At 46.7% G+C, this 26,607-nt stretch overlaps 13 protein-coding genes and 1 non-coding gene across 14 annotated transcripts; 6 read left to right on the top strand and 8 right to left on the bottom strand. All coding sequences in view use genetic code 12, as the record gives it.

Annotated features, from left to right (window-relative positions):
• Positions 1-2: 2 nt before the first annotated feature.
• FOB63_002834 (uncharacterized protein) lies at positions 3-1,331 on the bottom strand (the record flags this gene model as incomplete). Its single annotated transcript, XM_002616108.1, has 1 exon — positions 3-1,331. The coding sequence occupies one exon, from the start codon at positions 1,329-1,331 to the stop codon at positions 3-5; it is 1,329 nt and encodes a 442-aa protein (XP_002616154.1).
• Positions 1,332-2,125: 794 nt separating this feature from the next.
• Positions 2,126-3,586, bottom strand: FOB63_002833 (uncharacterized protein; the record flags this gene model as incomplete). The annotated part of the gene is made up of 1 exon (XM_002616109.1): positions 2,126-3,586. One exon carries the CDS (start codon positions 3,584-3,586, stop codon positions 2,126-2,128), a length of 1,461 nt encoding a protein of 486 aa, XP_002616155.1.
• Positions 3,587-4,247: 661 nt separating this feature from the next.
• Positions 4,248-4,694, bottom strand: FOB63_002832 (TRAPP subunit; the record flags this gene model as incomplete). Its single annotated transcript, XM_002616110.1, has 1 exon — positions 4,248-4,694. The coding sequence occupies one exon, from the start codon at positions 4,692-4,694 to the stop codon at positions 4,248-4,250; it is 447 nt and encodes a 148-aa protein (XP_002616156.1).
• A 2,758-nt stretch (positions 4,695-7,452) lies between these two features.
• Positions 7,453-7,782, top strand: FOB63_002831 (uncharacterized protein; the record flags this gene model as incomplete). The annotated part of the gene is made up of 1 exon (XM_066102279.1): positions 7,453-7,782. One exon carries the CDS (start codon positions 7,453-7,455, stop codon positions 7,780-7,782), a length of 330 nt encoding a protein of 109 aa, XP_065958422.1.
• A 2,219-nt stretch (positions 7,783-10,001) lies between these two features.
• FOB63_002830 (protein-lysine N-methyltransferase) lies at positions 10,002-11,066 on the bottom strand (the record flags this gene model as incomplete). Its single annotated transcript, XM_002616112.2, has 1 exon — positions 10,002-11,066. The coding sequence occupies one exon, from the start codon at positions 11,064-11,066 to the stop codon at positions 10,002-10,004; it is 1,065 nt and encodes a 354-aa protein (XP_002616158.2).
• Positions 11,067-11,686: 620 nt separating this feature from the next.
• On the bottom strand, positions 11,687-12,700 carry FOB63_002829 (allantoicase; the record flags this gene model as incomplete). The annotated part of the gene is made up of 1 exon (XM_002616113.1): positions 11,687-12,700. The coding sequence occupies one exon, from the start codon at positions 12,698-12,700 to the stop codon at positions 11,687-11,689; it is 1,014 nt and encodes a 337-aa protein (XP_002616159.1).
• A 1,308-nt stretch (positions 12,701-14,008) lies between these two features.
• Positions 14,009-16,255, top strand: FOB63_002828 (uncharacterized protein; the record flags this gene model as incomplete). The annotated part of the gene is made up of 1 exon (XM_002616114.2): positions 14,009-16,255. The coding sequence occupies one exon, from the start codon at positions 14,009-14,011 to the stop codon at positions 16,253-16,255; it is 2,247 nt and encodes a 748-aa protein (XP_002616160.2).
• Positions 16,256-17,226: 971 nt separating this feature from the next.
• FOB63_002827 (uncharacterized protein) lies at positions 17,227-17,565 on the top strand (the record flags this gene model as incomplete). The annotated part of the gene is made up of 1 exon (XM_066102278.1): positions 17,227-17,565. The coding sequence occupies one exon, from the start codon at positions 17,227-17,229 to the stop codon at positions 17,563-17,565; it is 339 nt and encodes a 112-aa protein (XP_065958421.1).
• A 403-nt stretch (positions 17,566-17,968) lies between these two features.
• FOB63_002826 (uncharacterized protein) lies at positions 17,969-18,940 on the bottom strand (the record flags this gene model as incomplete). Its single annotated transcript, XM_002616115.2, has 1 exon — positions 17,969-18,940. The coding sequence occupies one exon, from the start codon at positions 18,938-18,940 to the stop codon at positions 17,969-17,971; it is 972 nt and encodes a 323-aa protein (XP_002616161.1).
• A 726-nt stretch (positions 18,941-19,666) lies between these two features.
• On the bottom strand, positions 19,667-20,304 carry COF1 (cofilin; the record flags this gene model as incomplete). The annotated part of the gene is made up of 2 exons (XM_066102277.1): positions 19,667-20,179; positions 20,302-20,304. The coding sequence occupies 2 exons, from the start codon at positions 20,302-20,304 to the stop codon at positions 19,667-19,669; spliced, it is 516 nt and encodes a 171-aa protein (XP_065958420.1).
• An 802-nt stretch (positions 20,305-21,106) lies between these two features.
• On the top strand, positions 21,107-21,200 carry FOB63_005578. Its single transcript has one exon. It is a non-coding gene; the product is annotated as a tRNA-Leu (tRNA).
• A 192-nt stretch (positions 21,201-21,392) lies between these two features.
• On the top strand, positions 21,393-22,706 carry FOB63_002824 (uncharacterized protein; the record flags this gene model as incomplete). The annotated part of the gene is made up of 1 exon (XM_002616116.2): positions 21,393-22,706. One exon carries the CDS (start codon positions 21,393-21,395, stop codon positions 22,704-22,706), a length of 1,314 nt encoding a protein of 437 aa, XP_002616162.2.
• A 54-nt stretch (positions 22,707-22,760) lies between these two features.
• On the bottom strand, positions 22,761-23,639 carry FOB63_002823 (uncharacterized protein; the record flags this gene model as incomplete). Its single annotated transcript, XM_002616117.2, has 1 exon — positions 22,761-23,639. One exon carries the CDS (start codon positions 23,637-23,639, stop codon positions 22,761-22,763), a length of 879 nt encoding a protein of 292 aa, XP_002616163.2.
• A 1,055-nt stretch (positions 23,640-24,694) lies between these two features.
• FOB63_002822 (Amino acid permease family protein) lies at positions 24,695-26,368 on the top strand (the record flags this gene model as incomplete). The annotated part of the gene is made up of 1 exon (XM_002616118.2): positions 24,695-26,368. The coding sequence occupies one exon, from the start codon at positions 24,695-24,697 to the stop codon at positions 26,366-26,368; it is 1,674 nt and encodes a 557-aa protein (XP_002616164.2).
• Between the last annotated feature and the right edge of the window lie 239 nt (positions 26,369-26,607).

Below are 26,607 nucleotides of genomic sequence, written 5' to 3'. Positions count from 1 at the left end.
TATTACATGCTGGAAATTAGATCATGCAACATCCACTTCAATTCATCGGTCGTTCCAATGTGGGAAGTGTCGTTTTGCTTTTGCTCCAGTTGGCTGTTTTGTGTATCTCTCTTTTTCTCGTGCTCTTTGGTATCAACACTGCCATTGTCTAGTTTGGACTCCAAAGCTTCTCTGTTCTTTGTTCCGTCATTAATGCGCTCACTCATTGAGCCATTGACCAATTGATCGTACTGAAGCGACGCTGGTTTTGGAGGCAAAGTGTAACCCAAGTTCTTTTCGGAGGCCATGTCATCATTTTCTAACATTACATTAGCGAGCCTGAGCCGTGGTCCACCTGGTTCAACCAAATAAGGGAATAGTTCGAGCGTGTTGAACATGTCTTCGGCATTGAGAACCACGTTCCGTTTCTGGATATTGTCCACGTCGTTATGCTTTCTCTTGCGCAGATTGGACCCGCCAAACATACTGTTCGAAAAATCGCCCGAGGCTTTCCCGTTCGACTTGTAGCCCGACCCGTCGCCGTTTAACTCACTAGGAAGAAACATGCTCGACGCATACTTGCTTTCTCTGTACCGTACAACGTCCATAGCACTTTCAATGATGTTTTTCAAATGCGCTTCAAGTCCTAGCGAAATCACTTCGAGCACCTGGCTGCTCACGCCGCCCGTGAGGCCGTGCTCTCTCATTGTCATGAGTACTCTTCTAGTAAGGTTGTCCATGTCTGGCAATTCGTAAGAAGTGGTGGAAAGCGGGGTGTTGATGCCGTTAACCACGTCTTGCTGCCACTGAACCAAGTTGTTGACCTGCAACTGCTGCTGCTCCTTATCTTGGATCATGGGGATCTTAGGAAGCAAAGACTGCCTAGTCAAGGTGATGGATGCACTAAGTTTGTTGCGCTTCCCGCTTTCTCGCGTGATGCTTCGGATTCTGCGCCGCTCTTTCAAAGGCAAACCCAAGATGTTCTGCTTCAACTTTTCGTACTGCGTCAGCCTAACGTTTTTCGACTTTGCGTTTTTCTTGCTCCAAAACAGCGCCAACTCACTGGAAAACTCCATTGGACTGTCTTGCAACGAGTTGGCAAAGTTCAATAGTAGAAGCTTGTTGTGGTACTTGACCAAGCCATTTTTCAAAAGTGGCGATATGATGTTCACGAGCTCGGGCCGGGATAGTTTCCCCGTGAGAAACAGCGTCAACGACTCGTGGTACTTGTCCCAGTTGTTTCCTAGTTTCTGTTGGAACTCGCTGATTAGTGATTCGAGTTGAACTCGTTTGTTCACTTTGATAGGCTGGACTCCTCCTGTGGAGGACGATGATACCATTGTTGTAGACATGATGGCAATTTTACAAAACGGTAAATGCTAAGTGATCTGGTGCCGTACAGACCTAAAAAGTAAAAAAAAATGCACCTGAGTCAGTGAGACAGCACTGGAAAAGGAGCAAAATAGTTGGAGCGCAGAGCAATTGAAATAAAGCGGCTGGTTGCAATGCTGAGGCCAAGAATATGCTCGATATTCAAAGCTTATTAGATTGATCAAAGTCAGATGGAACTTAGTCTGGGTGTTTTGGCACGTTTTTCGCTTGAGCGCACCCGCTACCACATGCAGGACAGAAGTTGCTGGTGTAGGTGATCAAGACATTGTAGTGAGAAGAAGATACATATATAAGAATGTAGCTGAAATTGCTGAAACGAAATGGTACTGAAATGTATTCCAAAGGAGATGATCTTTGAACCTATTTTCACTTCGCTGAGTCAATGCTACACTTTTCTCCACCTTGGTATTAGTTTGGTTGGCTAGGCACGTCTAATCTGAATTTTCCAGCATTTGATTGTTTGGATGGAAAAAACTAGAATTTTCAGACTTCCCATTCTTTATGTAGAGCATCAGTTCAGATTGGCGCATTCGATAACGTTCGGGTAACGTAACAAAGATGACGCCACTAGACCGATAAAAAGTTGACACGTACCCTCTGATATGTGTTCAATCTTCAGTAAGGTATTCGAACTAGCTCCAAGAAAATAGTAAAATGTAAAGAAATAGTCATGATACGCCTACAGTCCAGTTATCTATGCCGATTTATTCTCCTTCTATTATTCTTCTATTATTCTTCTATGCATTAGTACGACCTAGTCGCTTTCTTCAATTTTCTTGTGCTCTCCGTGTTCGACAAATATGAACACCACAGCCACTAGCACAGCTAGCCCGGCAATACCCACCCCCAAGTAAACTGCCGAACGGTAGCTCGACAATACATCGTTGTTCCTCTTGTGAACCTCTATCTCCACCGTGCTAGCAACAGCAAGAAAAAAAGACACCGAGTAGTTCACCACGGTGTTGACCAAGGATCCAGCCATTCCCTGATGCTCTTCCGGAAGGAAATCCGAAAGAATTAACGACGCTGCAGGAAAAGAGCAGTCCATACCCCAGGGAAGCAAGAACATTTGCGCAAACGACAAATGCCAGAAACTTTGGTGGACGGGGAGAAACTCAAGAAACAAACATCCCCCTAGGAAGCCACACATGGACGCAAATATAATGTAAGGTGCCGTTCGCTTCGACATGAAGTGGCCCACAATAAGAGCGGCAACCACACCAAGGATTAGCAACGGCATGTATGTTAAAGCCGTCTCAACAGGCGTGTAGTGACGGAATCCCATCATGAAACTCCAGTAGTAATATTGCCAGACACCAAACAGACCCCATCCAAGCGACATGCAAGCAAGAACCAAACCGATACGTAAATTAAAAACCGAACGAGGCAAGAGGGGCACCGAGGCGAAAAGTAGCTCGTAAGAGAAGAACAGCGCCAAGAGCACAACGCTGAGCACCAATAGAACTATAATGTATGGTGTCAGCCATCCAACAACGGGGCCGTGGTTCCAGACAAAATTAAGAATCACCAACCCTGCCACACCCAATAGAGCGCCCCATGTATCAAAGCGTGCAAAAGCCTCCTTTAGCGTATAGTTGTGGTGTCTGAAAGGGCCCGGGATGGCGTAGATGGAAAGAGAGCCCAAAATTGCACAGGCAATGGCGAGACAGTAAAATGCCCAGTCCCAGCGCGCGAGCTGGGCCAACATTCCAGACATTAAGCATGAAAGAGACGCTCCAACGGGGGCAGCAGAAGCGAAAAAGGCAAAGGCAAAGTTCTTCCGCTTGCCATTGGGATATGTTGTTCCGAGAATGCCCACACCGCACGGAATGATCAACGCGAAACCTATGCCTTGAAATGCTCTGCAGATGATAAATAAGATGCTGGACTCAGAAAAGTACGACAAGCCCGTAACCAAGGACCATAGAGCAGCCCAAAACCAGCCAAAGACAAAGATTTTTCGGAGACCAAACAAGTCGCCTAGTCGGCCCGACACCAAGATAAACGAGCCGAGCGTTAATGCGTATGAGCCCATGTACCAAACCTTCTGCGAGTTCAGGCCGGACCCTTTTTCCTCAAAGTACTCTTGAATGATGTTCATTGTACTGAGAGACATAGAAATCGAGCCCTGGGACAAAAACTGGCCCAAGCACACAGTCCCTAGAAGCACGAGCTCCTGCAAGGGAGATTTTAGTATTTTTGGGCGAGAATCCATGGGAAAGCGAAAACCAGAATAGGCATCAACAGTGTGGGGAAAGCGTGCTTTATAAGTGTTAATGTGGAAAAGTGAAGCATCGCACCCGTACCTCTGCGGCCCGATAAACGGCACGGTTTTAGTGCGGCTGCGGTAAAGGAATCCGGCAAATAACACGATTGTTGGGAGAAATTAACGGTCACATTTAGGTCAGGATGCTGATAAGCAAGTTTTGGATCGCATCGGAATTCAAGGTCGGAAGGCACACGAAAGATAGAAGGAAATTTTTTTAGTGCAAAGTTTCTGAGTCCAGGGCCTCTTTTAGTCATTTTTGACAAACGCACTTGTATTGACAGAATGCGACAGAATATGCAAGGCTTCGTATTCAATGAAGCAGGTTATCGATATTCATAAACACGTGTAAGCGAATATAGATTGTGCCAATGTGCTTCACAAAGCTATAAGAATTTCAAACCTCTAGATCACAAGACTAATATGTCAGATTGAAGTAACCAGACCAAGGTAACGGATCAAATAACCAGGCTTCAAGATAAAAGCCTTCACGTCGAGGCCTCATAACATTAAAAGTGCATTCGATCCCGACCCTCACGACATGTCTTCAAAAGCATCCGTTAAACTTCACATCTTGTTTCAAAACTCGTACCTGACATTTCATGAGCGATTATGAAAACACAGTAAGACTGCGCAAGTACGAGTCGGACTGGGAAACAAAGTGGGCGTTTTGGATTTTCGACTCGCCAAACTCAACAGGACTGAGCGCATTGAACGCAACGGTGTTGACAAAAATGTCACTGTAAAGATGCCACAACTGGTCCTGCAAACAGTCCACAGACAAGTCGGACACTAGAGCAAACTTGAAGTTGGTGAGCGACTCAAGGAAATGCACCCTGTAGTAACCTGTGCTGAAGGACCGAAGCAAATTGGGGACGGTGTCTGGCGCTAGCTTTTGCGCCATGTTTTTGAGCGAGTACACCATGCCGAAAAGAAGCTTTGCTACATCGGATTCGTTGTTTGTGTTGAGCGAGCCAGAGTCGCCCCGCAGAGAAAACTCGCGTGAGTAGATACAACTGCAATGGCGGTCAAAGATGTAGAAGGCGTATATGGTCATGTTTAAGTATGAGAACGAGATCAGCGTCAGTCTAAGGCTGATGAAAACATCCTGCAGGAACTCCGCCACGACCACCAGAAGAAAACGTTTATCTCTGGGGGTAATGAATTTGGTTTTAAATTTCTGTGGACGAAGTAGAGACGATCGTACTTTTGGGCCCTATGGGGCTAAGACTCACTTGCATTGTAAATGAGGAGATGCATCTTCGATACGACGAATAAGTCAGAGGTACAAGCTTTGATGATGCTCAAATCAAGAGAGTAGAGACGAGAATATGAAGAGCTTCAATTACTATGGTGAGGTAAGCGGACGAAGCTGACGGAAAACAGTGCAGACCTATAAAAGTTGTTGCGCGATGAAGAAGTTCTAGCATGTCAAGATATTCTTGATCGCACATAAATGATGTTTTATGAATGATGTATTAAATGATGTTTTATGGATGATGTTTTATGAATGATGTTTTAAATGATGTCTTACATGATGATGAGTGAGAGAGAATATGTTTGTATGCTCAGAAGTATGAGCAATACATGCGGAATGGTGTAGAGTAAAAGCAATTGCTCATTTTGAATGCGAGATAATACACTAGCGATGTACTAGTAAATTGTCAACCTGAAATATTTGGCCTTATATTTTTTATTGACACTCGGCGTCGAACATGAGAATATGGACGAGAACGGGAGATTACGGAAAGGAGTCTTTGGAGAGAATGGATGAAAGAGACATTAGATTTTGGAGAGAATGGATGAAAGAGACATTAGAGTGGCTGGACACTAATTCATAATATGCTAAAATAAAAGTTGGGCGCCAATAAAGACATGGCATGTGTCAATGTGTCAACGCGAGAAGACAATAGAGTACGGCCAAAGCATTGTCTCCCCAAGCGGGGATAATAAGCACTATGTACAATTCGCAAACCTAAGCCGTGGAAACGCAAGTGGGGAGAAGTCACAAAGAAGAAATGTCGAAAGTGGCTACGGATTGAGTAATGAAAATGAGGAAGGCGCAAAGAGGCAATGAAGATGGGCCGTCTGGTTTGATCCGTTAACTGAAAATGACCTTCGGGAACAATACAGCTCACTTCGTCCTGATCGAAAGAATACGTGGGCTACGATTCAATCGGTATATGGTCATACTTGCAATGATGGACAGATTGCCCAGTGACGTTTTCTGATGGAGATACCTCAATATCATAGACAATACACCTTAACAAAACAATACGCTCTATCAAACACAATACGCTCTATCAAACACAATACACCTTAACAACACAATACACGTTATCAAACACAATACACGTTATCAAACACAATACACCTTAACAACACAATACACGTTATCAAACACAATACACCTTAACAACACAATACACCTATATCACACCTCATCCTCCTAAGCAATTACATCCCCAGCCCAAAGAGTCAAGGCCAATAAAGTACAGAATGCGCGAAAAGTCAAGCAATGCGCTCAGATGAGCTGACAGTGCGGCAATATCTGCGATAAAAAAGTTAGAAAACTACGAGTCAGGTTCACCACGGAGAGTCAGAAGAGTCAAACAGCGATCTAGAGATAACCCAAAACCGACAGAAACCGACTCAGCAACCGGCTCAGCAACTGACTCAGCAACTGACTCAGCAACATGACTCAGCAGAAATGAGTAATAAAACGTGCGCGTGAGTCAAGATGGAGTCAGTCCGTGTCGGATCAACTGACCCGCAGTCGCACCATGGCCGCTGGCCCAGAAAACCACACCAACCGCCACACTAGACGAAGGAGACAAAAGGGCAAAAGGGAAACAGCTTCGACACAATGCAGACGCAAATACAGACACAGTAACTACACAGTAAATTCACAGTAAATTCATAGTAAATACACAGTAATACAGACGGTAAAACACAGACAATAGAATGCAGACAGACTGACGAAACGCGCAACAGGCCAAAAAAAACTTACTAGTAAACAAGAAGCGAACATTGAAATTAGACCATTGAAATAAATTAGCAAATAATATCAATAAAACGTAATAAACACACCATAACAACCACAACCGTAATAACCACAACCGTAACAACCACGTAACAACCACAACAACGACAACGACGGAACAACAACCCACCACCACCACCTAACCTAAACCCAAACCTTAACCTACCTTAACCACCTTAGCATCTCCACACTGCCTAAACCCGTGCCCCCGAGCCACCATGTCTCCGCACCACCACAGTGCGATTAGCACCACGCACGTGCCCGGTCGGCATCGGGCCAAACGCAAAACGGCAGGCCCAACGTGCCCAGAAAGGACAGAGGTGACAGCCGCTTGCCGCCACCGAGCCACATGCCGCAGAAGAAGGTGTGGTGGTTATGCCAAATGGCTGTGTCCTGCACAGAGGACACACACACTTTTCGTTGCAGGTGATTGCTCATAGTGCGCGACAGAGTCATAACTCCACATAAAAGCCGGACTTCGGCACCTTGTTTCGCCTCGTCTCCCAACACCTCCAAGTCTTTCCAATTTCTTCCAGCGTCGGATTTCTTTCGCCAACAGCCCAAGCGATCCACCAATCCGAGCTACATACTAAGCCAAGCTATACACCAATCCAAGCTACACAACCGGTTACTCAAACCAGCACGTGCTAAACACCTCAGCCAGTTTAGTCCCTCACGTTAAATCGCTCAAGACACCAGCTGCGTCTAAATCGCTCAAGTCGCTCCATTTAAGACGTTTTCGAGCCCTCAATCTCCATCGCATCCATCCAGCATGTTTTCCATCAGCGAACCCCGTGATTTTGTCGATGTTCTTGACTTGGACATTGAGTCCGAGTGGAACCCCCACTACGAGTCGTCGCCTTCGTCTCCAATGTCCGAGCCCGAGTCGCCAAAGAGCTTGCTCTACGAATGCGCTTTTTGCATGATGTCTCATTCCCCCTCTCAGCCATGCAACGTGGACGAACACGAGTATTCCTGGAATCTTCCGCAGCTGGCGGAATACCAGTACCTGGCTCCAGTTTATGTTGAGGAAAAGCCTCTGCACGCGTCGATCATCCAGTCGAACTACAGGAAATGGCTTGTTTCGGTCACTCCGCGTTAGGGCGGCCTTCGGGCGCCCTGCTGGCAGGGTTTTGGGGTTAGAGTATAGGTTAGGTTAGTTAATATATTTAAGGTTAAGGGAAGTAGAGTGAACGGAAAAGTTTTCAACTCTGTGATTTGTAGTGTAAGCTGAAGGTTTGATGAAATAGATAATCCAATGAACATAATCGATAAGAATTCTACAGTGTTACGAAATAGATCATGTAGCAGTGATATTACAGAGATTGTAACAGTGAATATGAATTCAAGTGAATATGAATTCAAGTGAATATGTACTTGTTAATACAACTGGTATGACCTCTTATAGTGTGGCTATCGGGTCGAAGATCCGAATGCAAAGATGGATCAAATCATTTTTTTAATTATTTATAATTTACTATAAATACAAATAAAATAATGGAATCAATTTGACGTTGCTGGTAGTCAATATCCTAAAGTTTTGAGCCCTAATTTGACTACAGCGGCAATGGCCATGCTTGGCTTTATGGTCTTCCCTCTCTATCTCCGGTTTTCCAAGGTTGAAGGCATATGCTACATTGAGAACCAGTGCCATTTCTGAAGAACATAAGTCAACTTGCTGAACATAGAGTACACCATATACTTGAAGTCTTCTTTTGTACCGAGTGCCTTGTACTGGCTACTCAGGCACTTTAGCATGCGTGTTGGTTTGAGACTTCCTCTATCCATTCCTTGTCACTCAGTAAATGCCTTTTTAAGTAGTTTTCCTCTTTAAGTACCACTTTATGTAATGACATTGCCAGGCACGACAATCCTTCACTCTCCTTTCCCAGTTCTTCCGAACTCCATTCTACATTAACACCAGCGAATATCTGTGAGTCTCTTCACTATGGAATGTATATATCTGCACCTGTTTAATCCTTCTTCTCCAAGTCAATGAACTTGCCGCCGTTGGCAAATCTTGGGTGTCTTGGGTCGTTGATAAACTCATCAGTGTCTTGCATGGCTCCAGCAGCCTTCCAGATCAAGGTGTAGGAGATGGCAGCTGCATGTTAGTAATTGTTCATAAAAATGTAGAGGAGAGCAGAGCAGCATTTGATTCTGACATTTTGTTCAGAGCAGAATTAGACGCTGCCACCTCAGTGTTCAATCTGCTCATGTCCATTGGGCTGTCTTGGACTGTCCATTGAACTGTCCATTGGACTCTTCTCCGGTCAGGCTAAAGCACAAAAAAACATACCTCCAGCGGCAAATGGCCAGTAGTATTTCAAGACAGGAGTAGCAAACTTAACGGTCATGGTGGTCTAGTTTGGGAAAAAGGTGGAGGTGTATTTTTTCGTTCGCTCTCACTTCGGATTCGCGCTGGGCCAGCCAATGAGAATAGCTAATGGTGTATACTGTATATTGCCGTTTAGTAGAGCTGGGTCCACCACTTTGCAACTGGGAATCTTCGGAGTTTATTGTCATAACAGGATATCTGGTGTGGCTGGGCAGCTTCTGAGTAAAGTGGAAACTTTGCAAAGTTTTTTTTCAAGCTTGTTTGGGCAAGTAGGGCCATTTCGCAGTCGCGATGTAATAAAGCTTACTAGTACTATATGCTGTGAACGACACTAACTCTTATGTTAAGTGTATTTCGTGCTGGTTATTTTTTTCTATGTGCTTAATTGTACTTGGCATATAAATTTACTGGTTATCTTTTTCTAGTGTTTGACTATACTTGGTGTATAAATTTACTGGTGATCAGAATTGCATATCTCAGCCAATACCCATCAAAGTGCGGTTAGTTGGCCAAATGACTAGTAAATCCAGTTCCTTATGCTACTGAAGTGCTCCTAAGAGAGAAATCTCCAACGCTTACTTTAGCTCTGTAATACTTGCATCACCATTGAAACATGTCACAGTGACGTATCCAGGTGGCTCTGAAACCTTATGTCGGCAAGCCACAGTATTGGAAAGCCTCTAGTCGAGCACATCTGAAACTCCAATTCCCTTTCATGTGCAGCTTTATGTTTAGATCCAGCATATGGTTGCTTTATGTTTAGAACCAGCATATGGTTGACCGACCCTTGTTAGCATGTTCCAACTATTTCTGGCCATCAAATATTACGAACCAAACACTATTGCTTGTTCAGTTATCGAGATGCCACACTGTCATGCTAAAGTCAGCAACCATGACTTATTGGTATATGTGGCTCCTTGGAGCAATGTAAAATTAGCCATAACTCACCATGGATTACACCTATTCTGTCCTCACCAGAATATTCAACTAGCCTCAACTCTAGAAATCACTCCAGAGATGTGGTAGATTCGAATTTCTGGGGTGCCCTTCTTGAACCAACAGTCCATCTCCAACAGATGTGGGTCCGACGCCACACATTGCGTTCTCCACACAAAGCGGCGATCAAGCTCTTTTTCCCACACCTCTAGCGTCTCAAGGTTTCGAACCGTGGCCGCAACGAAAACGGCTGTGGTTCCTCCCACAAGAAAGTCTCCTATAGTGTCGCAAAGCTGTGGAACAATCAGCTTGTCATACGTCACATCAGCTGCGACCACAATATCGGCCTGAGGCGCTTCCTGGATGAACGAAGAAGATTGTCTATTTGTGGTGCCCCATAGAAGTTGCTGGGCAAAGGCACAAGGTTCCGAGCCACAGAGATTTCCGCTCTGCATTTCGTCTGCTTGCCCTTCTGCTCCATCATCTTTGTCTCCGCGATGAAGTTGGACCCCATTAAGGGCAAATGTCGGTTGAAGGTTTTCCACTAGCGCAGTGTCTCCATCTGTCACGATGATGTGTGAAAATTGGTGCACATCCTTTTGTTGGAGAAGTGCCAACGACACTAGGCCCGTGCCTGCTCCCAACTCCACTATGCGGCGTCCCTTCAAGTCCAAAGGTCCTAGAGCACCCGGAGTATTGAGCATGTTCAGTAGATAGAGCGCAGCTTCCCATGTTCGGAGACCCGTGGTGCCGTGGCCAGAAATGACTTTTGGGTTTTCTCGGATGGCAACTGTGGCCTTCGACCCCACGCCGTAACGGAGCACATCTGTAGCAGTGGCAGAAGGTTCGGTTGCACCTAGTATGGAGCTGTCACACACTAGTTCGTAGAGTTCCTCGGCAACGTCTGTTTGTGACTCGAGAAGACGGATGTACCGCGACAAGAAGACCTTGACATAGAATGGGTTGGTTTTGGCAATTTCAACAAGTAGCTGGTGGATCTGCCGCTGGGAGTCTTCGTCTAGAAGCGAAGAAATGTCGTAGCAGAGAAAATCGTTGGCGGGCACACGCTGTTGCAAGCATGCAAGCACGGCGGAGACAGAAAGGCGGCGCATGTAAATGGTCAATTTCGGTTTCGCTTTTTTGAAAGTCTGCCGAAATGTGGAGTCGCGATGAGAATGAGTGTATAGGTATAGACGTGAAATATAGAATAGATTGACAATATCATGAGGAGAACAAATGTTTTGCACGAAAGTGACGAAATATGTATAAATAGATTGAAGATTAATACATCTATAAGTCAATAGGAGAAGTTCATAGCACGACAAATTCCAATGATTACTTCTACAGATAAGAAGAACTTATTATCGATGCGGCTTCAGTTTAAGCAATGAACAGGCTGATCGTTCATTGATTACTTCGGCAGCGCAGTATTTGACTCAATCGATTTGAAATTACATGCTTTGGCCACGAATGAGTCCAATGCTAAGTCTTGCTCTTGATGTATCTAACTCTACCAAATCTCATGGCCGGCCGAGCAACAGATTCAACTGGCCATTTACTTCTTTTTGGCGTCTTGTATCGTTCCGTATTCGTACTTTCGTCTTCGAATAATGGATCCAACTGCAAGTTTATTCATGACGTCGTGACAAATAATACAATACCGACAAATACATCCATAGGTTGGGAACAATCCTCATCACATTCTATTTCTGTCATTTACTAATAAATATACTCACGCCACGGTTCCAAAAACACGCAACCGCTTCACACCACCGTCGGGAATAATGGTCAAAAGAACGTGTGTGTACACCTCCTCCAGCGCCACCTCGAAAGTGTGTTCATGGTCTGGGCCTGTTTTGGAGTCGCCCACAATCTCCCTCCACTCGGACGAGTCTGCAGCTGGCGGCTCGCCTTGGCCGTTCCAGCCCTTGACGTTGACTTTCTGTGGGAAGTTGCCCCGGAAATGCGCCGTGTCCACAACCACATGGTGCACTTTTGTAGGAGCACCTAAACGCACAACCACCCAGTCCACGTGGCCGGGCGTTCTTGACCGTGTGGTTTCCCACCCGTCGGACATGTCGTGGCCCCGTCCGGGCAAAAGAAGATTGTCGGCGCTGCCAAAGTGCTGGTCGCTCACCCGTACAGCCACGCCTCCATTGTAAGCGGACGCCATGTCCAACACAACAGACTTGTCCTTGGGAAGAACAGCCTCGGCAATGCCGTACAACCGGAAACGGGCAATGCCGCCGTCTGGGTACATGCGCAACCGGAAATGCGTGTAGCTAGTTTCTGTCGCCGCTGGCCGAACGAAAAAGTGTCTTTGGGAAGGTCCGCAGGGCGACTTGGCAATGACAGGCTCCCAAGGCGCATGGCCCAATTCGCTGTCGCTGGCCACACGAACGCCCTCCACTGAGATATGTGGAGCATGGTTACCATTGAAGAATGCCGTGTCGACTTCACAGGCCACGATGCGGGCCAGCGCCACGCCAGCGCGGAAAATCACCCAGTCGGCCTCCTCGACATTGTGGCGACGCGTTTCCCATCCGTCGTACCAAGCGCCGGCGTGGGTGAAACGGCTGGCGTCTCTGATGGGCGCCTTGGGCTTGATAAGATTGGCGGCGGCTGCAAACCACTCGTCGGAGAACAGAACAACGCAGCCGCCGATCTTCTCACCAATGACGTCTGTGTACTTCATCACGATCTGCTGGCGAAACTCCTCTTCGGAGAGAACCTTAATGTCTGACATTGTCTGGGGTAGCTGTGTGAACTTATGTAGTAGTGTTAGTGGAAATGGTGCAAGACTTTTGTATATGTCTTTTTTTGATTATGGCAAGGCTCTTTTTGTTCTTCGAGCTCAAAATTATCAACCTATGGCGGCAAATTAGAAGGCTCTTGTACTGTGGTGACTTATATAGGCGTCTCGGAGAATCCCGAGATAAGCGCGATCTGACTCCACACCTGTCATATGCGGACCTTCTCATTATCATTGGCCAATACACCCTCCTGATTTTTCCACACTCGCCCATAATCTAATCTCTTTGAGCAATCGCATCTATTATATTTCCCTATCGATACACTAGCAAAACATTTTGGGCCAAATTTTTAAAGCACAAGAGCCTATATCGTGGATCTCTCTATGGTACATATCCGTTTATGAGAGGTGCAAGTGTCGGCTTCATAAATTGCTAGTCTGCCTCTTCGTTTCTGGAATTTATCTCTCTATCGATATCACTGCAACTCTACGTTCTTCTGCAACTCTAGGTTCTTCTGCAAATATGTTCGACTCTGGGTTTACGTAATTACGTGAATCAAGCTACATTCCGCATACCGCTAATCTATCATTGCGTGTCACGTGCATTCATCATCACCAACACCACTAAACTTGTTGGTGATCCATTGCAGCAGTCTTACTGTGGCAATTGGAATATCTACCCATTTGCTTCAGTGACTAAGCGCAAGATTGCCACAGCAGGCCAGTCACGCAGAAACGTCCGGCAATGTAGAATGGGCCCAACTTTCGCGATGCAATCGAACCACTAATGCGGCCAACACATCCGTCTCCTCGTAGACAGCTTTCACGAGTATTTTCCACCGTGATTCCTCTTGCCAGACGCTCCGTCAAAAATTATCGCTCCATCTTCCATTGGACCACAGACCGTTTGGGTGTGTGTCCTGCAGGCAGGGGTGGGCAGACTTTCCGCATCGAGACTGTTGATAAACAAACACCAACCGTTTGTGTTCTTCTCACCCAGTTCATTTTCGAGCATACCCACTTGGTCTATTGCGTGGATTTTGGCGTGCTGTCACCGTTTTCTTTTCTGCCGCTGCGTTCCACTTTTCTTTTGTTCCCCTACCGTTCTGTGGCGCCCGAACAATCACCTATTCCCAACTATCACCATTCGCTTAATCCCTAGGCTCACTCAACCCAGAGTCTTTTCTTCCAACTACCTTTGCCGCTTTCCTCCGGCTTTTCTTCCCTCCGTGCGCTAGTGAAACCCGCAGCTGCTTGCATAAACAATAACCCTTCCCCAGTTCCGCCTTTTCTCTTTTCACAATGAACACCAGCGATGACTGTTCGCTAGTGACCCATTCTCTTCAGCGGCTTCCCAGTCCCACCCGGTCTCCACTCAGGTCGTCGCCAATGCGCAATTTATCGCCCACGAGGCCGAAAACAAACCCAGGCACGCCTCGAAACAGCACCAGCCCTTTTCGAAGCAGCGAAAGTCCACAAAGACAGTACACGGACTTGATGGCGAAACTCACGTCCATCTCAGCAGACTACGCGCATCTCGAGGCGGAATTGGCGAAAAAGAGCCAGCTACTCAAGGACCTCTCGCAGAAATTGTCCGCCTCAGACCAAATGGTGCGTGTTTTACAAAACGAAAGCGCCAAAACCCACGAACTTCATCAGAGAGAAATAGCATCCTACAAAGAACAGATGGACGACATGCGGCGCCGCAACAACCTCTTGGCTCGCAAATTAGAGCAAGAACTGCATCGTTCTCAATCAGCATATGAAGAATTAGAAGACAAATACACCAAGCTCATCAAGAGCTACAAAGCACTACAGAGCAACATGGAACTCGAACTGAATTCCAGAGCGCTACTAATCGACCAGATTGAATATCTTACCAAGGAGCGGGACTTTTTGTTGGAAAACTCGACATCGGCGAATGTCTCTGCTAGCGATGAGAGTGTGGTCCAATACGGCTACATGAGCCAAAACCCGGACACTTCGGGCTCGGACTCGGATGGAAGTGTTCATGGCACCCATCTTTTAAGCGCATTTGTGGACGAATATGGAAACAGCCCGGTCGAAGCATCTTCTCCATTGAAAGACGTTTACGATTCTGAAAACTCAATGGAAGTCGCTGAAGGTTTCCATTTTCCTCCTACTGAGCAATTGAAACCATCCTCGCATTCGAAACCCATAACGTCGCCCCCTCTGCCAGACCCAGACGTGAAAAGCTCCAAAAGACAGTCTCTTCCTGCTCATTTCAATTCCAATTCTCCCAAACACGAGGAAGAGTTTGTTTTATCGCCTTTGAAACTCACAAGTAATGTCAACTTGTCATATTTTGAGAAAGATGACTCGTTACCTACTCCACAACCATCGTCTACGACCAAAAAACGCTATTCTTCTTCGAAACCACATCATAACAGATACAACTCACACGACTTCGTTCCCATCATGGTGGAGTTTGAACAACCTGATGCTCAGTTGAGAAGTGCCTCTTCTCCTGAGAAGGATGTTTTGAGTAAACTTACATCTGTCCAAGAACATGAACATGCGGACGATCGGGACCAGGCATTCATGAGGTTAAATGGCTTTGATGACAATTATTCCAAACGAGATTCTCTTATTACCAGCTCATCCAAAAGATCCAGTTTGATCACTGACTTTAATACCCTGGGAAATGACATTACTAAGCAAGAGATCATGACTCTTAAGTTTGAGCTTCAATCCTTAAAATTGCACAATGAAAAGCTCTTATCATACATCGGATTCGAGCTCCAGAAACAGAAAAAGAACATTAAGAAACTTTCGAGCAAACAGAACCTTCAAGGTTCCAATATCGAGTACTCGGACGCAAAATTAATTGAAAAACTGCGTAATATGTTGATCCACAAGAAGAGGATTCTCCGTTCTGTTTCCATCAATCCCATATTGTCCACCAAATATAACCTGGGTGGAGCCGGTACAATTTTTCTGCTGGGTACCGGGCTCGGCATTTTCAACGCCAATACACCAGGTGCTGATGATGATGACGAATTTGATTTCAAGAGCGAATTTATCAACTCGCTCAAAGCGGACGACTGTGATGACTACGGCTTTTTGACACACGAAAGCAAATACAACCTGCGGGTGTTATCCAGAAAGAACCGGGACTACCTCAATGAAGGAGAGGGAACCCGTGTTCCCAAGAAGTACAAATCGCAAACGTTCCGACCCTCGATGGACGGTGAGTTTGAGATGGATTTTGCAGATATCGATGAGATTCTGATAGACGACATTGAAGAAGAGGCTGAAGGCTGCGCACAAGAGGACGAGCAGGAATTATGGGAAACGGCAAGCAGCCAGAGCAGCTCGTCGTCGGAAATTGATTACAAAAAACTCAACACATTCAACCAAATGCGGTACCTCATTCTTGGGAAAGAGCACTTCCGGAAAACAACAAGAAGGGACGAGTCGTTGGTGGACGAAAATCTAAAGTACAAATTTCTTACGATTGTTGTCGGGATTGTCATTATAGGTTTCCGGCTCACGGCGCAGCCACCGCATCATTTAACGCATAACTAAACGTGGATGGAATATAAAAATAGCAGACCCGACCCTAGTATACGCCAATATGCAAAAGCCAGATGCGATACCCTGCATGTGGTGTCAAACGTAGCCTTTGTTCTGTTTTAGTCTCGCGTAACTTACGCCCATATCATGCCGTCTCGACACATGGCACAGATACGAAAGGGCAAGATGCTTTTAGGTGGCTTGTTGCCCCAAACGAGAATTGCACAAACGAGAATTGCCCCAAACGAGAATTGCACCAAATGGATTTTTACTTTTCAAGTTTATCTTGAAATCGTTTGCCTGCCCTAGTGAAACGGACCCAGTACCATGTCACGTTTTCTTGAAACGGATCTGATATCGAGAGATACGAGGCGCACATGGAACAGCAATGCCAGCAAGGTCAACAAACACGGCCAGAAAAGATGGGTCAATTTTCCGTTTGCGGCTGCTCCTGCTGTTGTTCTTTTTTTTTCGCACTCCCCTAATCCAAAGCAGATGATGGTATGCGTTTGCAGACGTGAACGATGGAACTGTATCGCATGCGATCGTAAGCGTGCATGCGCCATGCGGCAGAGAACAAAGAAGGGCGGCGATGGATTTGCGCGATCATGCGCACGAGCCTAAGTGCGAAGGCGAGAAAAGGCGAGGGCCACACAAGATGACAAGGAAAGAGGCGGAAAGCTCGATTTGTGGGCGGGCGGCGTCGATGACAAACTTTTAATGTCATGTCGTGTTGGATCTTGCTGGTCCCTGAACGGAGGTGGGCGAATTTTATGGCCTAAGCGCAAGGTGCTAAAACAGTACAACAGGGCCGGCATGTAACTAGAGGTGGTCCCACTTGTGCGCGGTGGATGATTTGCACCAATGACTAGTATATAACAAATCCAAGAGCCGCCCCGAGCTTGTTGGTTTGGTGGCGTTTGTTGCTAGTTTCTACTTGTGTCTAATTCCTTAATTCTAATTCCTTCATTCTAATCTACTCCATGGCTCTCCGCAACTACCTTTACGCCAAGCATCTGGACCCATTCCAGCGAGCTCTCATAAACAAAGACCCGGCCTCGGCCCCGGAGTCGGCTCCGCAGTTCAAGAAAAGAGCCCCGAAGCACAAACACATCAGCTTGGCCGACAATGTGCGTGACAGCGAGTGTTCTTCAGACAGAAAAATCGTGCTTGAGGATGGTTCGACAAAATGTGCAAACTGCGCAGACTGTCCGAAAAAGGCAATGCCCATGCAAGATGGGAACCCCAAAGTGAAAGTCCAGGTGGACGGCTCTGTGTCGGAGATGAAAGACAAGGAGGTCGATTACACGCTGGCTTTTTAGGTGGCAGGGCTCCACTTGGGCATTAGGAAAGGTTAGGACGACGGGTCGTCCGAGGATATATCGAGCTGCGTAATGCACACTGGTTTGATCAATTGTAGTATGTTTAGAAACCTAGCTGTTGTGTAGCCCAATTGTCCTCAATAACGTTGGCGTGTATCCAAGCTAGATTGTCGGTTTTTCCGATTGTGGATTGTCGTGTGCCACTTTATGTCGAGCCATGACTAAGCAAACCTCCATCTGCCAATCTTCAACGCATTGATGGAATAGAGGCTATTTCCTCCTACTCTCCATACTCTTGCGTACCTCCTACTCTCCATACTCTTGCAACCGTAGCATAATTTTTCTTTTCTGGCTCTTCTATTGCCGTCCTGTTACCCCAGCCATAGGCCGCCTTGTCTCTTTCTTACGACAACATCACCTTGTTTTGCTCCCAAATCTTGCGCAGCGCAGACTTGTCGCCCCATTCGCCCGAGTAGCTCCGCTTGCTGAAAATGTCCTCCAAATGCTCTCCCTGGTATTGTGGTGGCCGAAGCTCTTCTCGCTGAGACATACTCGAGTCCATTGTTTCTCCCATGGCTCCACGCGCCGTGTCACGGACAGCCTCGCGTCCAAGAGCAATAAGACGCCCGTCCACAGGCCTCTCGGGTTCTTTGGAGCGCAAATCTATGAGCCGCTCGCTCAAAAACGCCAGCTTGAATTCATGGTATGTCTTCACTGACTGTGGGTAGTCATACTGGTGCTCGTGGAAAAAGCGATCGGCCACGGAAAAGATGAACTTTTCGATTTCGGCGGCTGCTGGGCCCGCTTCCGGTTTCGAGTATGGCCCAGGGAAGTTGAGCGGGTTCTGCGGCTGGAAAGGCGCCGGCTGTTTCTCGGGTTTTGCCGCCAATATCTTTTCATTCGAAACACACGTCGCATCGTCTTTCGGTCCCTTTGTCTTCGTTAGCCCGTGTCTCTTCTTGAACTGATTCAACCAACCGTGGCTGAACCCAATCAACCGCTTTGGGTTATCCACACCAAATTGATGGGCGTAAACCTGCCAGAACTCGCGAAGCACAGGCTCCGTCACAGGCTCTCCACGCTCCATCCGCTGCTGCACAAGTAGATCCATCGCCCGGTTAATCTTGTCGTACTTGTACTTGACTTTGCGCCGGGAGTTTTTCTGGAATTCAGACAGCAGTTCCCGGTACCGGGCGCGGTACTCGTCTTCATGTTTCACCCACTCGTTGAAAGCCAGTGTGGAGATTGCCACTTCGTTTTTGAACTTGTCCACTGTTTCCAGCTGTGGTCTCTGGGACTGATGGTAGTAGTCGAGAATTTTGATTTTCTGTTCGAGCGTGGCCCGGGGAGGGCCCTCTTTTTTCGGTTGCGTCATTGGTTTGGTTGTATGTTCGGCTGCAAGATCGTGATGCTGTGTTTTGTTGTTTTAGGTTGTGTTTCGCTTTCGCTAATGTGATATTTGGGTGTGCAGAGATGTTTATCTGATGATTGCAAATGGGGATGAGGAGTGTATACGGGCCAACCACTTCGAACCATTACATGTGATGAAGGGGAGTATGGTAATGAATGATGATAGAAAGTATGGTGATGTAAACTATGGTGACGAAATATGGTGGTGAAGTGTGGTGACGAAGTATGGTGACGAAAATGGTGATGAAGTATGGTGAGTGTGATAATGAAAGTATGATAATGAAAGTATGGTCATATTGGTGCGGATAAAGTTCGACTCGGTGTATGTTTCGTGTGGCCATCTTTGGCACTCATATAGGAGAGAACTTCACAGCATAACTGTTAAAAACCATGCTGTAAATGTATTGAAGTTTGACTTTGCTGAATGATTATTCATGATAATTTAATTTCAAAGCGTATCTGGGCTTCTTGTGTATGCCGAAGGTTTGCCGGTCAGCTTTCGGCAGGTCAAGCCGATAACCGTCAACTTCTTGAGAGTCAAGCAAATAATATAGCCTAGGTGTCCTTGTCATTAAGCATGTTTGGGCATCTCTCCCCAATGATCGAATGCTCATATATGCATCGATCTTCTTCTGTTCTTTTACTCTCGGTTCTACATCATCTCGTGGATCATCGATTCTCAGAAATCTACTTAGTGAGAGCCTGCTCCTCTGCTGACTCTCTCCAAAACGGTCTCGTAAGCAACCTCGGAGAAGTCAGTACCTTGAATGTCGGCAGCAACACCGTTCAACGATCTTCTCAATGCGTCCTTCGAAGAGGCGTACACCATCTTGGATCTGATTGGAGCAGTGTCAGGAGACCAGGTGAAGAAAACAATCTTGGATCTCTTTCCTTCGCCTCCGCCAATGTCGTACTCAAAGTCGTAGATGGCATACTTGCACTCGTTTTCTGGCAACTTCTCCAAGAAAGCGTCGTAGTCTTCATTGCTGGAGGTTTCCTCCACGATGATTTCGGTTTTCTTGTCGTTCAAAGCGAAAATGATGAACTTGAACTTCTTGCCCAACTTCAAATCGTTGAAAGCGGCCAATGATTCGTCGGCAACAGCAACACTGAAACAGTTAGTATAAAGAGAGGTCGAAAAGCTTTTGCAAAGCCCAATTGCGCAAAGTAAGCAACGGTCTTTTGGTGTCAAACGTACCCTGATCTAGACTATAGCTGGTTAGTATGGAGTCTTCCGATAAAACCCGAAATTCACAATGCTTCTGCCGTGTAAAGCAAAGCATTGTCCTTTCAATGGCACTTTTGCGCCTGTGGCGGCACACATACCATAATTGATGATTGTTTGTTGAATGGAAATGAAGATAACTTCGAGAAAGTAAAGTTACCCAGTGGTATTTTGGGAATGTTCATGAACACGACGCCTCATTATGCAGGCCGCGCCCTCTCATGTCAGGTCATATAGGGACGGGTCTCTTTCTTTGGGTTTCAGTAGCGATTTGTTTAAGCTGTCTCCGTGTCCACACCAACCACTTTTGGTTGAGCTGCTATTTTCTTTATGTCGCTCCATAGACCTTTGCTAAGGGGATTTCTTGGTGGAGCCATTTGGTGGCTGTGTACTGCATGTGTGCAGGGAGATAGTCCTGCAGTTATTATTAGGACAGCTACCAGGATAAGTAGAGACTTGCTGAAAGAAGACATTACCGAAAGGCAGATGAACAGGTAGATAACGATAATCATCATCAAAAGTTTAGGAAAAGGTTGATTCCGAGATAAAAAAAAATAACTGGTTTAAAGAACAAACGTAGCATGCCAATTCCAGATATCTCATTCTCGTGCCTCATAATTGTATTCATAATTTCGGTACTAGTCTTCTTGAAACAATCTGCGGTATCTGTTGCTCTTGTATTCATTTGTGTGGTTTGTCGCCGATTTGCGTTCAAGTAGGGTCACGAAACCATCTATTTCCAATTGAGTTGTACTCGATCAGCTATCCCATATCACATAAAGAAATCCAGTGCATAAAATGTCACAAGAGTTCCTCCTATATCTGTCATTAATGCTGCAGCACGAAAATAAATCAAACAAAGATACGCCCATGATATTAGCCTTTTTATTTTCTTCCTTCAATTAGGATGTGGTGGCCGAGTGGTTAAGGCGTGAGGTGCAGGTTTATCAGCACCTCCTCATGAGCTCTGCTCTCGCAGGTTCGAATCCTGTCCACGTCGTAATTTTTTTGTTTTTACTTTGTCGGGCCTATTTTTTTTCTCCTCTTCCCAGTGCCGTTTCGCTTCCCGCTGAATCCCCATATTTTGCTGCCCACACGAAGAAAATACACCAGGTGTTGTGCGCAATCTGCAGTCCCGACACTTCACATAGAAACAGGTGAAGAAAAGAAAAAATAGCATCCGTCACCAAACATGGCGATCGATCTCTATGAAATTCTCGAGGTGGAATCCTCGGCGTCTACGAGTGAAATCAAAAAGGCATACAGAAAGCTCGCGCTTCGCTACCATCCGGACAAGGTTTCCGAAGACGAGCGAGAAGAGGCAGAGCTCAAGTTCAAAGAAATCAGCCACGCATACGAGATCTTGATCGATGACGACAAGCGGCTGGACTACGACTTGTACGGAACCACCGATGGTGCCGCGACAGGAATGGGCGGGTTCGACAGCAACCCGTTCAACGGCTATGGGTCCCAGGAATACGGAGGCGACGACTTTTACAATTTTTTCAGCCACATGAACGACAATGGACCTCGGCAGCAAAGACCAGCGCCAGGCCGTACAGATGATGCTCACATGGATGTGGATGTGACGCTTGAAGACTTGTATGTGGGCAAGGTGGTGAAAATCACCTCTACTCGAAACATCTTGTGTTCTACGTGCCAGGGCACAGGCGCCCGGAAAAAGGCGGCAGCCAAAGTATGCGGTGCCTGCGATGGCCAGGGATACACGACAAAAATCAAGCGGGTCGGTCCAGGTCTAGCGTCGCAGTTCCATGTGGACTGTGAAACATGCAAGGGCACAGGAAAGGTGTTGCGGACAAAAGACAGGTGCAAGCTGTGCCAGGGCGAAAAGTTGCAAGAGGAAACGAAAATCTTGGAGTTTGAGATTGCTCCGGGCTCGCGATCGGGCGATTCCATTGTCTTGAAGGGTGAAGCGGACCAAAGCCCAGGAAAGCAGACAGGCGACGTCGTTTTGACGGTGCACTGCAAAGAACATGAAAGGTTTGTTCGCAAGGACGACGACTTGTTTGTCAAGCACAAGATCCCGTTGGTGGAGGCACTCTGTGGATTTTCAAAAGTGATCACTACCCATTTGGATGGAAGAGCCATACATTTAAGCACGCCACGGGGAAAAGTGCTTCGTCCTGGCGATTATCTCAAGATTAAAGGAGAAGGAATGCCCGTTAAATCACGCAGCAGCTGGTTCAGCACGGGCCCGAAAAAGGGCGATATGTATGTGGAGGTGGAGATCGAATTCCCCGAAGACAACTGGTTTTTGGAGAAAAACGACGTGATGAAGCTTTCAAACTTGCTCCCCTCGGATCTCAAAGACAAGGCTGGCGCACGCAAACAAAAAGTGCCCAGCGATGCCTTGCCCGGCGCCAATATCCAATATGTGGCTGACTTCACCATAGCCCGCAAAGAAGCCCTTCCAGACTACGAATGTGACAAACCACAGGAGTCGGAGCACCATCACGAAAGTGTACCCGAGTGCACTACACAGTAATAATCCGCCTTCCGTATATATGTAAAATGATAGATGTAAATAGGTAAATGCCAGCTAAAAGTCGAGAATATCGTTCAACTCTTCGGTGCTCAAGCCCACCGGGCCCTGTGCCTCGAGATCTTTCTGGAGCGCAAGGTTCTCCATGTCGTCGTCGCTTTCGTTTTCCGAATCAGACCACTCCTTGAACGCCGTCACAGGTCTGGCACCTGTGCGGAGAAACTCAAGATCTTCTTCTCTCAACTTGGGGACATCAAAAGGCACGTACTCGGGAACAGGCATATCTTGTTGAGAAACCGTGTCAATCCCTTCTTCAGCGAGCTGGTCTAAAAGCTGCTCGTGTTCTGCTTCGTGCGCCAGCTGGCCCTTGTTTCTCTTTTTAGGATCTCCGCTACGGCCAGCCATTGGCACATGTTTAGCATGCAATTGCGCAGTATTCTCCGAAAGCGTCTCGCGGAGAGACGTTCCAAGTGGAGGTAATGGGGTATAAGTGGATTTTTTGAGGTCATCGGTTGCGAAACGAGGAACAAGCTCCTTTTCTCTGGATGCCTCGTCTGGGGGAAGCTTGCTACCTTTGCTTCTCTCACTCTTGGTGTTTGCTATGCTGCTTCGAGGGGTGAAGCCCAAAGAAGAGTTGGATTTCTGCAAAAGGGGCTGTCTGGGCAAGGAAGGACCCTGTTGCCTTAGTCTGGTCGCTTGCAAAGGCTGCTGGCCCGATTGGAGAGAGGATTTGGATCTCTGTAAAGTAGGGATCACGGTGTTCAGATCTTTACCGCCCAAAGGGATTCTTGTTCTCTTGTCTGCCTGAGTAGAGATCGGGGCCGCCTGTCTTTTGGAGTTTGTTCGGACATTTTCATTGTTTGGCCTCTGCTTGCTTTTAACATTCTTAAAGTTGTTCTCCTGGTCTAGGATTGCCGATAAGTGGTTGGTGGACATGAAGAAGAAGAATAGTAGGAAAGTATTTGTTTATCTTACGCACAAATACGTATACATTTATGTGCCGGACGATAGGAAGAATGACCAAAAGCTGAAGATCATTTTATTTAGATCGCTACATGGTTTTGCTCTTTAAATTTTTTCCTTCACACTTGGATTGCTTTGTTGTTTGCTATTTACATTAAATTTCTTCTTCTCTGTATGTGTTGGCACATGTAACACCCCACTGATTATTGTCGCACTGGCTCAGATTCTATAAAGCTTGGACTGGAACACAAAGAAATACAATTTTGGGTTGTCATTATGTTGGTATTATGCTATGGTCTTTTTATTATCTCTATAGTCCTCGTGTTGGTATTTTGATTGGAAACTGATTTTTACTCTTGTCTATTTCTCATTTTTTGCGCGAGTCTGTCCTATATTGCAAATGTTTTCTCATTATAATAAGCGAACACAATCTTGAGTCAAAGGGTAAGTTCTATAAAGTAGCACAGAATAATTCATACCGCCATCCAATCAGGCTTCACAGATGAGGCGGCAATACCTAACTGTAATAAGTACCAATGTTCTGAAGCTGCGGCATTACATGTGCAATATGATAAGACCCCCAATATTTGATCAGCGGAGCCCAAAAGCAAATCATATCAGCCGAAAGCATGTAGCCTACAGGCTCAAAAGCTTCCAAACCACAAAATTCCCTAGCTGTACGGCTATTTGAAAAGTAGTGCATGATAGCCATATTAAGGCCAAGCAGAACATGCTGTGATGCCCCTGCATGTTAGCACGACAACCCACCCAAAATGCTTCACTCCTAACGTTACCTTCGTCATGCGAAAACAGCCAAAACTTTTTCACCATCCCCTTTCGCCCCCGCTTTCCATTGTGGACCCATCTCCTCTTGACAATGCATCGCCTCTGAGTCAGCTGCAGCCTGCACCGAACAAACGGCGAGACGCATCTTCCTGCAGTGTGTGCAGAAGCTATGGCATTTTGCAATCGATGAGTGGCATTTCTGGCTTGGCTAACTATGACCCACCATCATACTACTTTCTTTCATGCTGGAAAAAGACAACGAGTCCAGCGAGTTCAAAGAGATCCATGAACTTCGGCAGGCCGGGAACCATGCCAACAAGCCTTTCGGCCGCCACTGGTCTGCTTTGCGGGACTCTTTCCGTGAAGGCTCCGACCGTCGAGTCAAGCAGTTGCGCATGTCGCATATGGCGGTTATAGCGCTCAGCAGTGGCTTGGGAACGGGTCTTTTGGTCGGCTCAGCGTCCAAATTGAGAATGGGCGGTCCTCTCTCTGTGTTGATTGCTTACGCAGTCGTGGGTATCATGTGTATTTGCACCATGTGCTCTGTTGGCGAGTTGGCGGTGGCATATACGGAGCTGGAGGCGGGCTTCACCGAGTGGTACCGCAGGTTCATCGACGACTCCGTGGCCTTTGCATTGGGCTGGAACTACTATCTTCTGTGGGTGACGGCCATTTCTCTAGAGTTGGTCACCGCAGCCATGACCATCAAGTTCTGGAACACCAGCATCAACTCGGATGTGTTTGTTGCCATTTTCTTCGTTGCCATCTGCGCCATCAACGCTTTCGGCGTGCGGGGCTACGGCGATGCCGAGTTTGTCATGAACTCCATTAAACTCGCCATGCTCACCGGGTTTTTCATCATGGGCTTATGTGTCGACTTGGGTGCATCGTCCCTGGGCTACATTGGCGGGAAGTACTGGCGCGATCCAGGTGCCTTCACCTCTTTCAAGGGCTTGGTCAAGGCCTTTGCCACTGCATCTTTCTCCATGGGCGGAACAGAGTTCTTGGCCTTGTCTGTTTCCGAGTTGAGACGTCCACGGGCCGCCTTGGTCATGGCCATCCGTCTTGTGTTTTTGCGTGTGGTGTTCTTCTACGTGGGGACCTTGCTCATTGTCAGTTTGCTTGTCCCATACGACTCGCCCAGACTCATGGGCTCGGGACAGCTGGCCACAAGTGCTTCGCCGTATGTCTTGGCCGCAGACATCCATGGTGTGAAGGTTGTGCCACACATTGTCAATGCTGTCATTTTAAATTCGGTGCTTTCTGTGGCTACCGCTGCAATGTACTCGCTGTCTCGCTTGTTGCGTTCTTTGGCCCAGCAGGGTCTTGCTCCAAAATGGCTTGACTATGTGGATCGCCACGGCAGGCCCTTACGAGCTTGGGTCATATCGATCTTGGCCGCTGCGTTTGCGTTTATCGCCTCCTACGGCCACCAGGATGTGGTTTTCAACTGGCTTTTGTCCATTGCTGCCCTCTCGGTCGTTTTTGTATGGCCCTCTCTCTGCATCTGCCACTTGCGTTGGAGAGCGACACTCCGCCACCACAATGTGCCTTTGAGCTCGCTTGGGTTTGTCTCCTACACGGGCATATGGGGCTCGTGGTACTCCATCATCGTGAACATCTTGATTCTTGCAGGGCAGTTCTGGGTGGCACTCTTCCCAGCAGGAAAAGCCGATGTGTCGAACTTCTTCCAGAACTACGCCTGTGTTCCATTTACTCTCGTTTGCTACGTGGGCCATAAAACATACACCCGCCTGTGGAAGAAGTTCTATCTTCGTGTGGAAGAGATTGATATTTTCACAGGACAAACCGTTTATGATAAGGAGCTATTGGCGTTGGAGAAGCAGGAGAAAGAAAAAGGTCGGCGTGAATCTTCTTGGTGGAAGAGGCCGGCCCTCTGGCTCTTTGACCAATAAATGAGATCCGACGTTATGACTTTACGAAACTCGTATCACGAAACTTCCAACAACTCATCAAAGCACAGATTGTGACTATCCAATAGTATCGAGTGTACATAGAGAACAGATATTTATAACGATAGCCTCTTGTAGGTTGTAGTTTTGTCAATGCATGCAAACTATTTGAACTTTGGTCTTTGTTACTCATTTGTTAGAATCTCGACATCAATGTTATATTTGTTGGCAGGAAATAAAAC

The sequence above is a fragment of the Clavispora lusitaniae genome, assembly GCF_014636115.1.
Source record: "Clavispora lusitaniae strain FDAARGOS_655 chromosome Unknown tig00000078_pilon, whole genome shotgun sequence".
Lineage (NCBI taxonomy): Eukaryota > Fungi > Ascomycota > Pichiomycetes > Serinales > Metschnikowiaceae > Clavispora > Clavispora lusitaniae.
The sequence above is the reverse complement of the archived record's forward strand: the minus strand, read 5'-3'. Positions and strand labels throughout refer to the sequence as shown.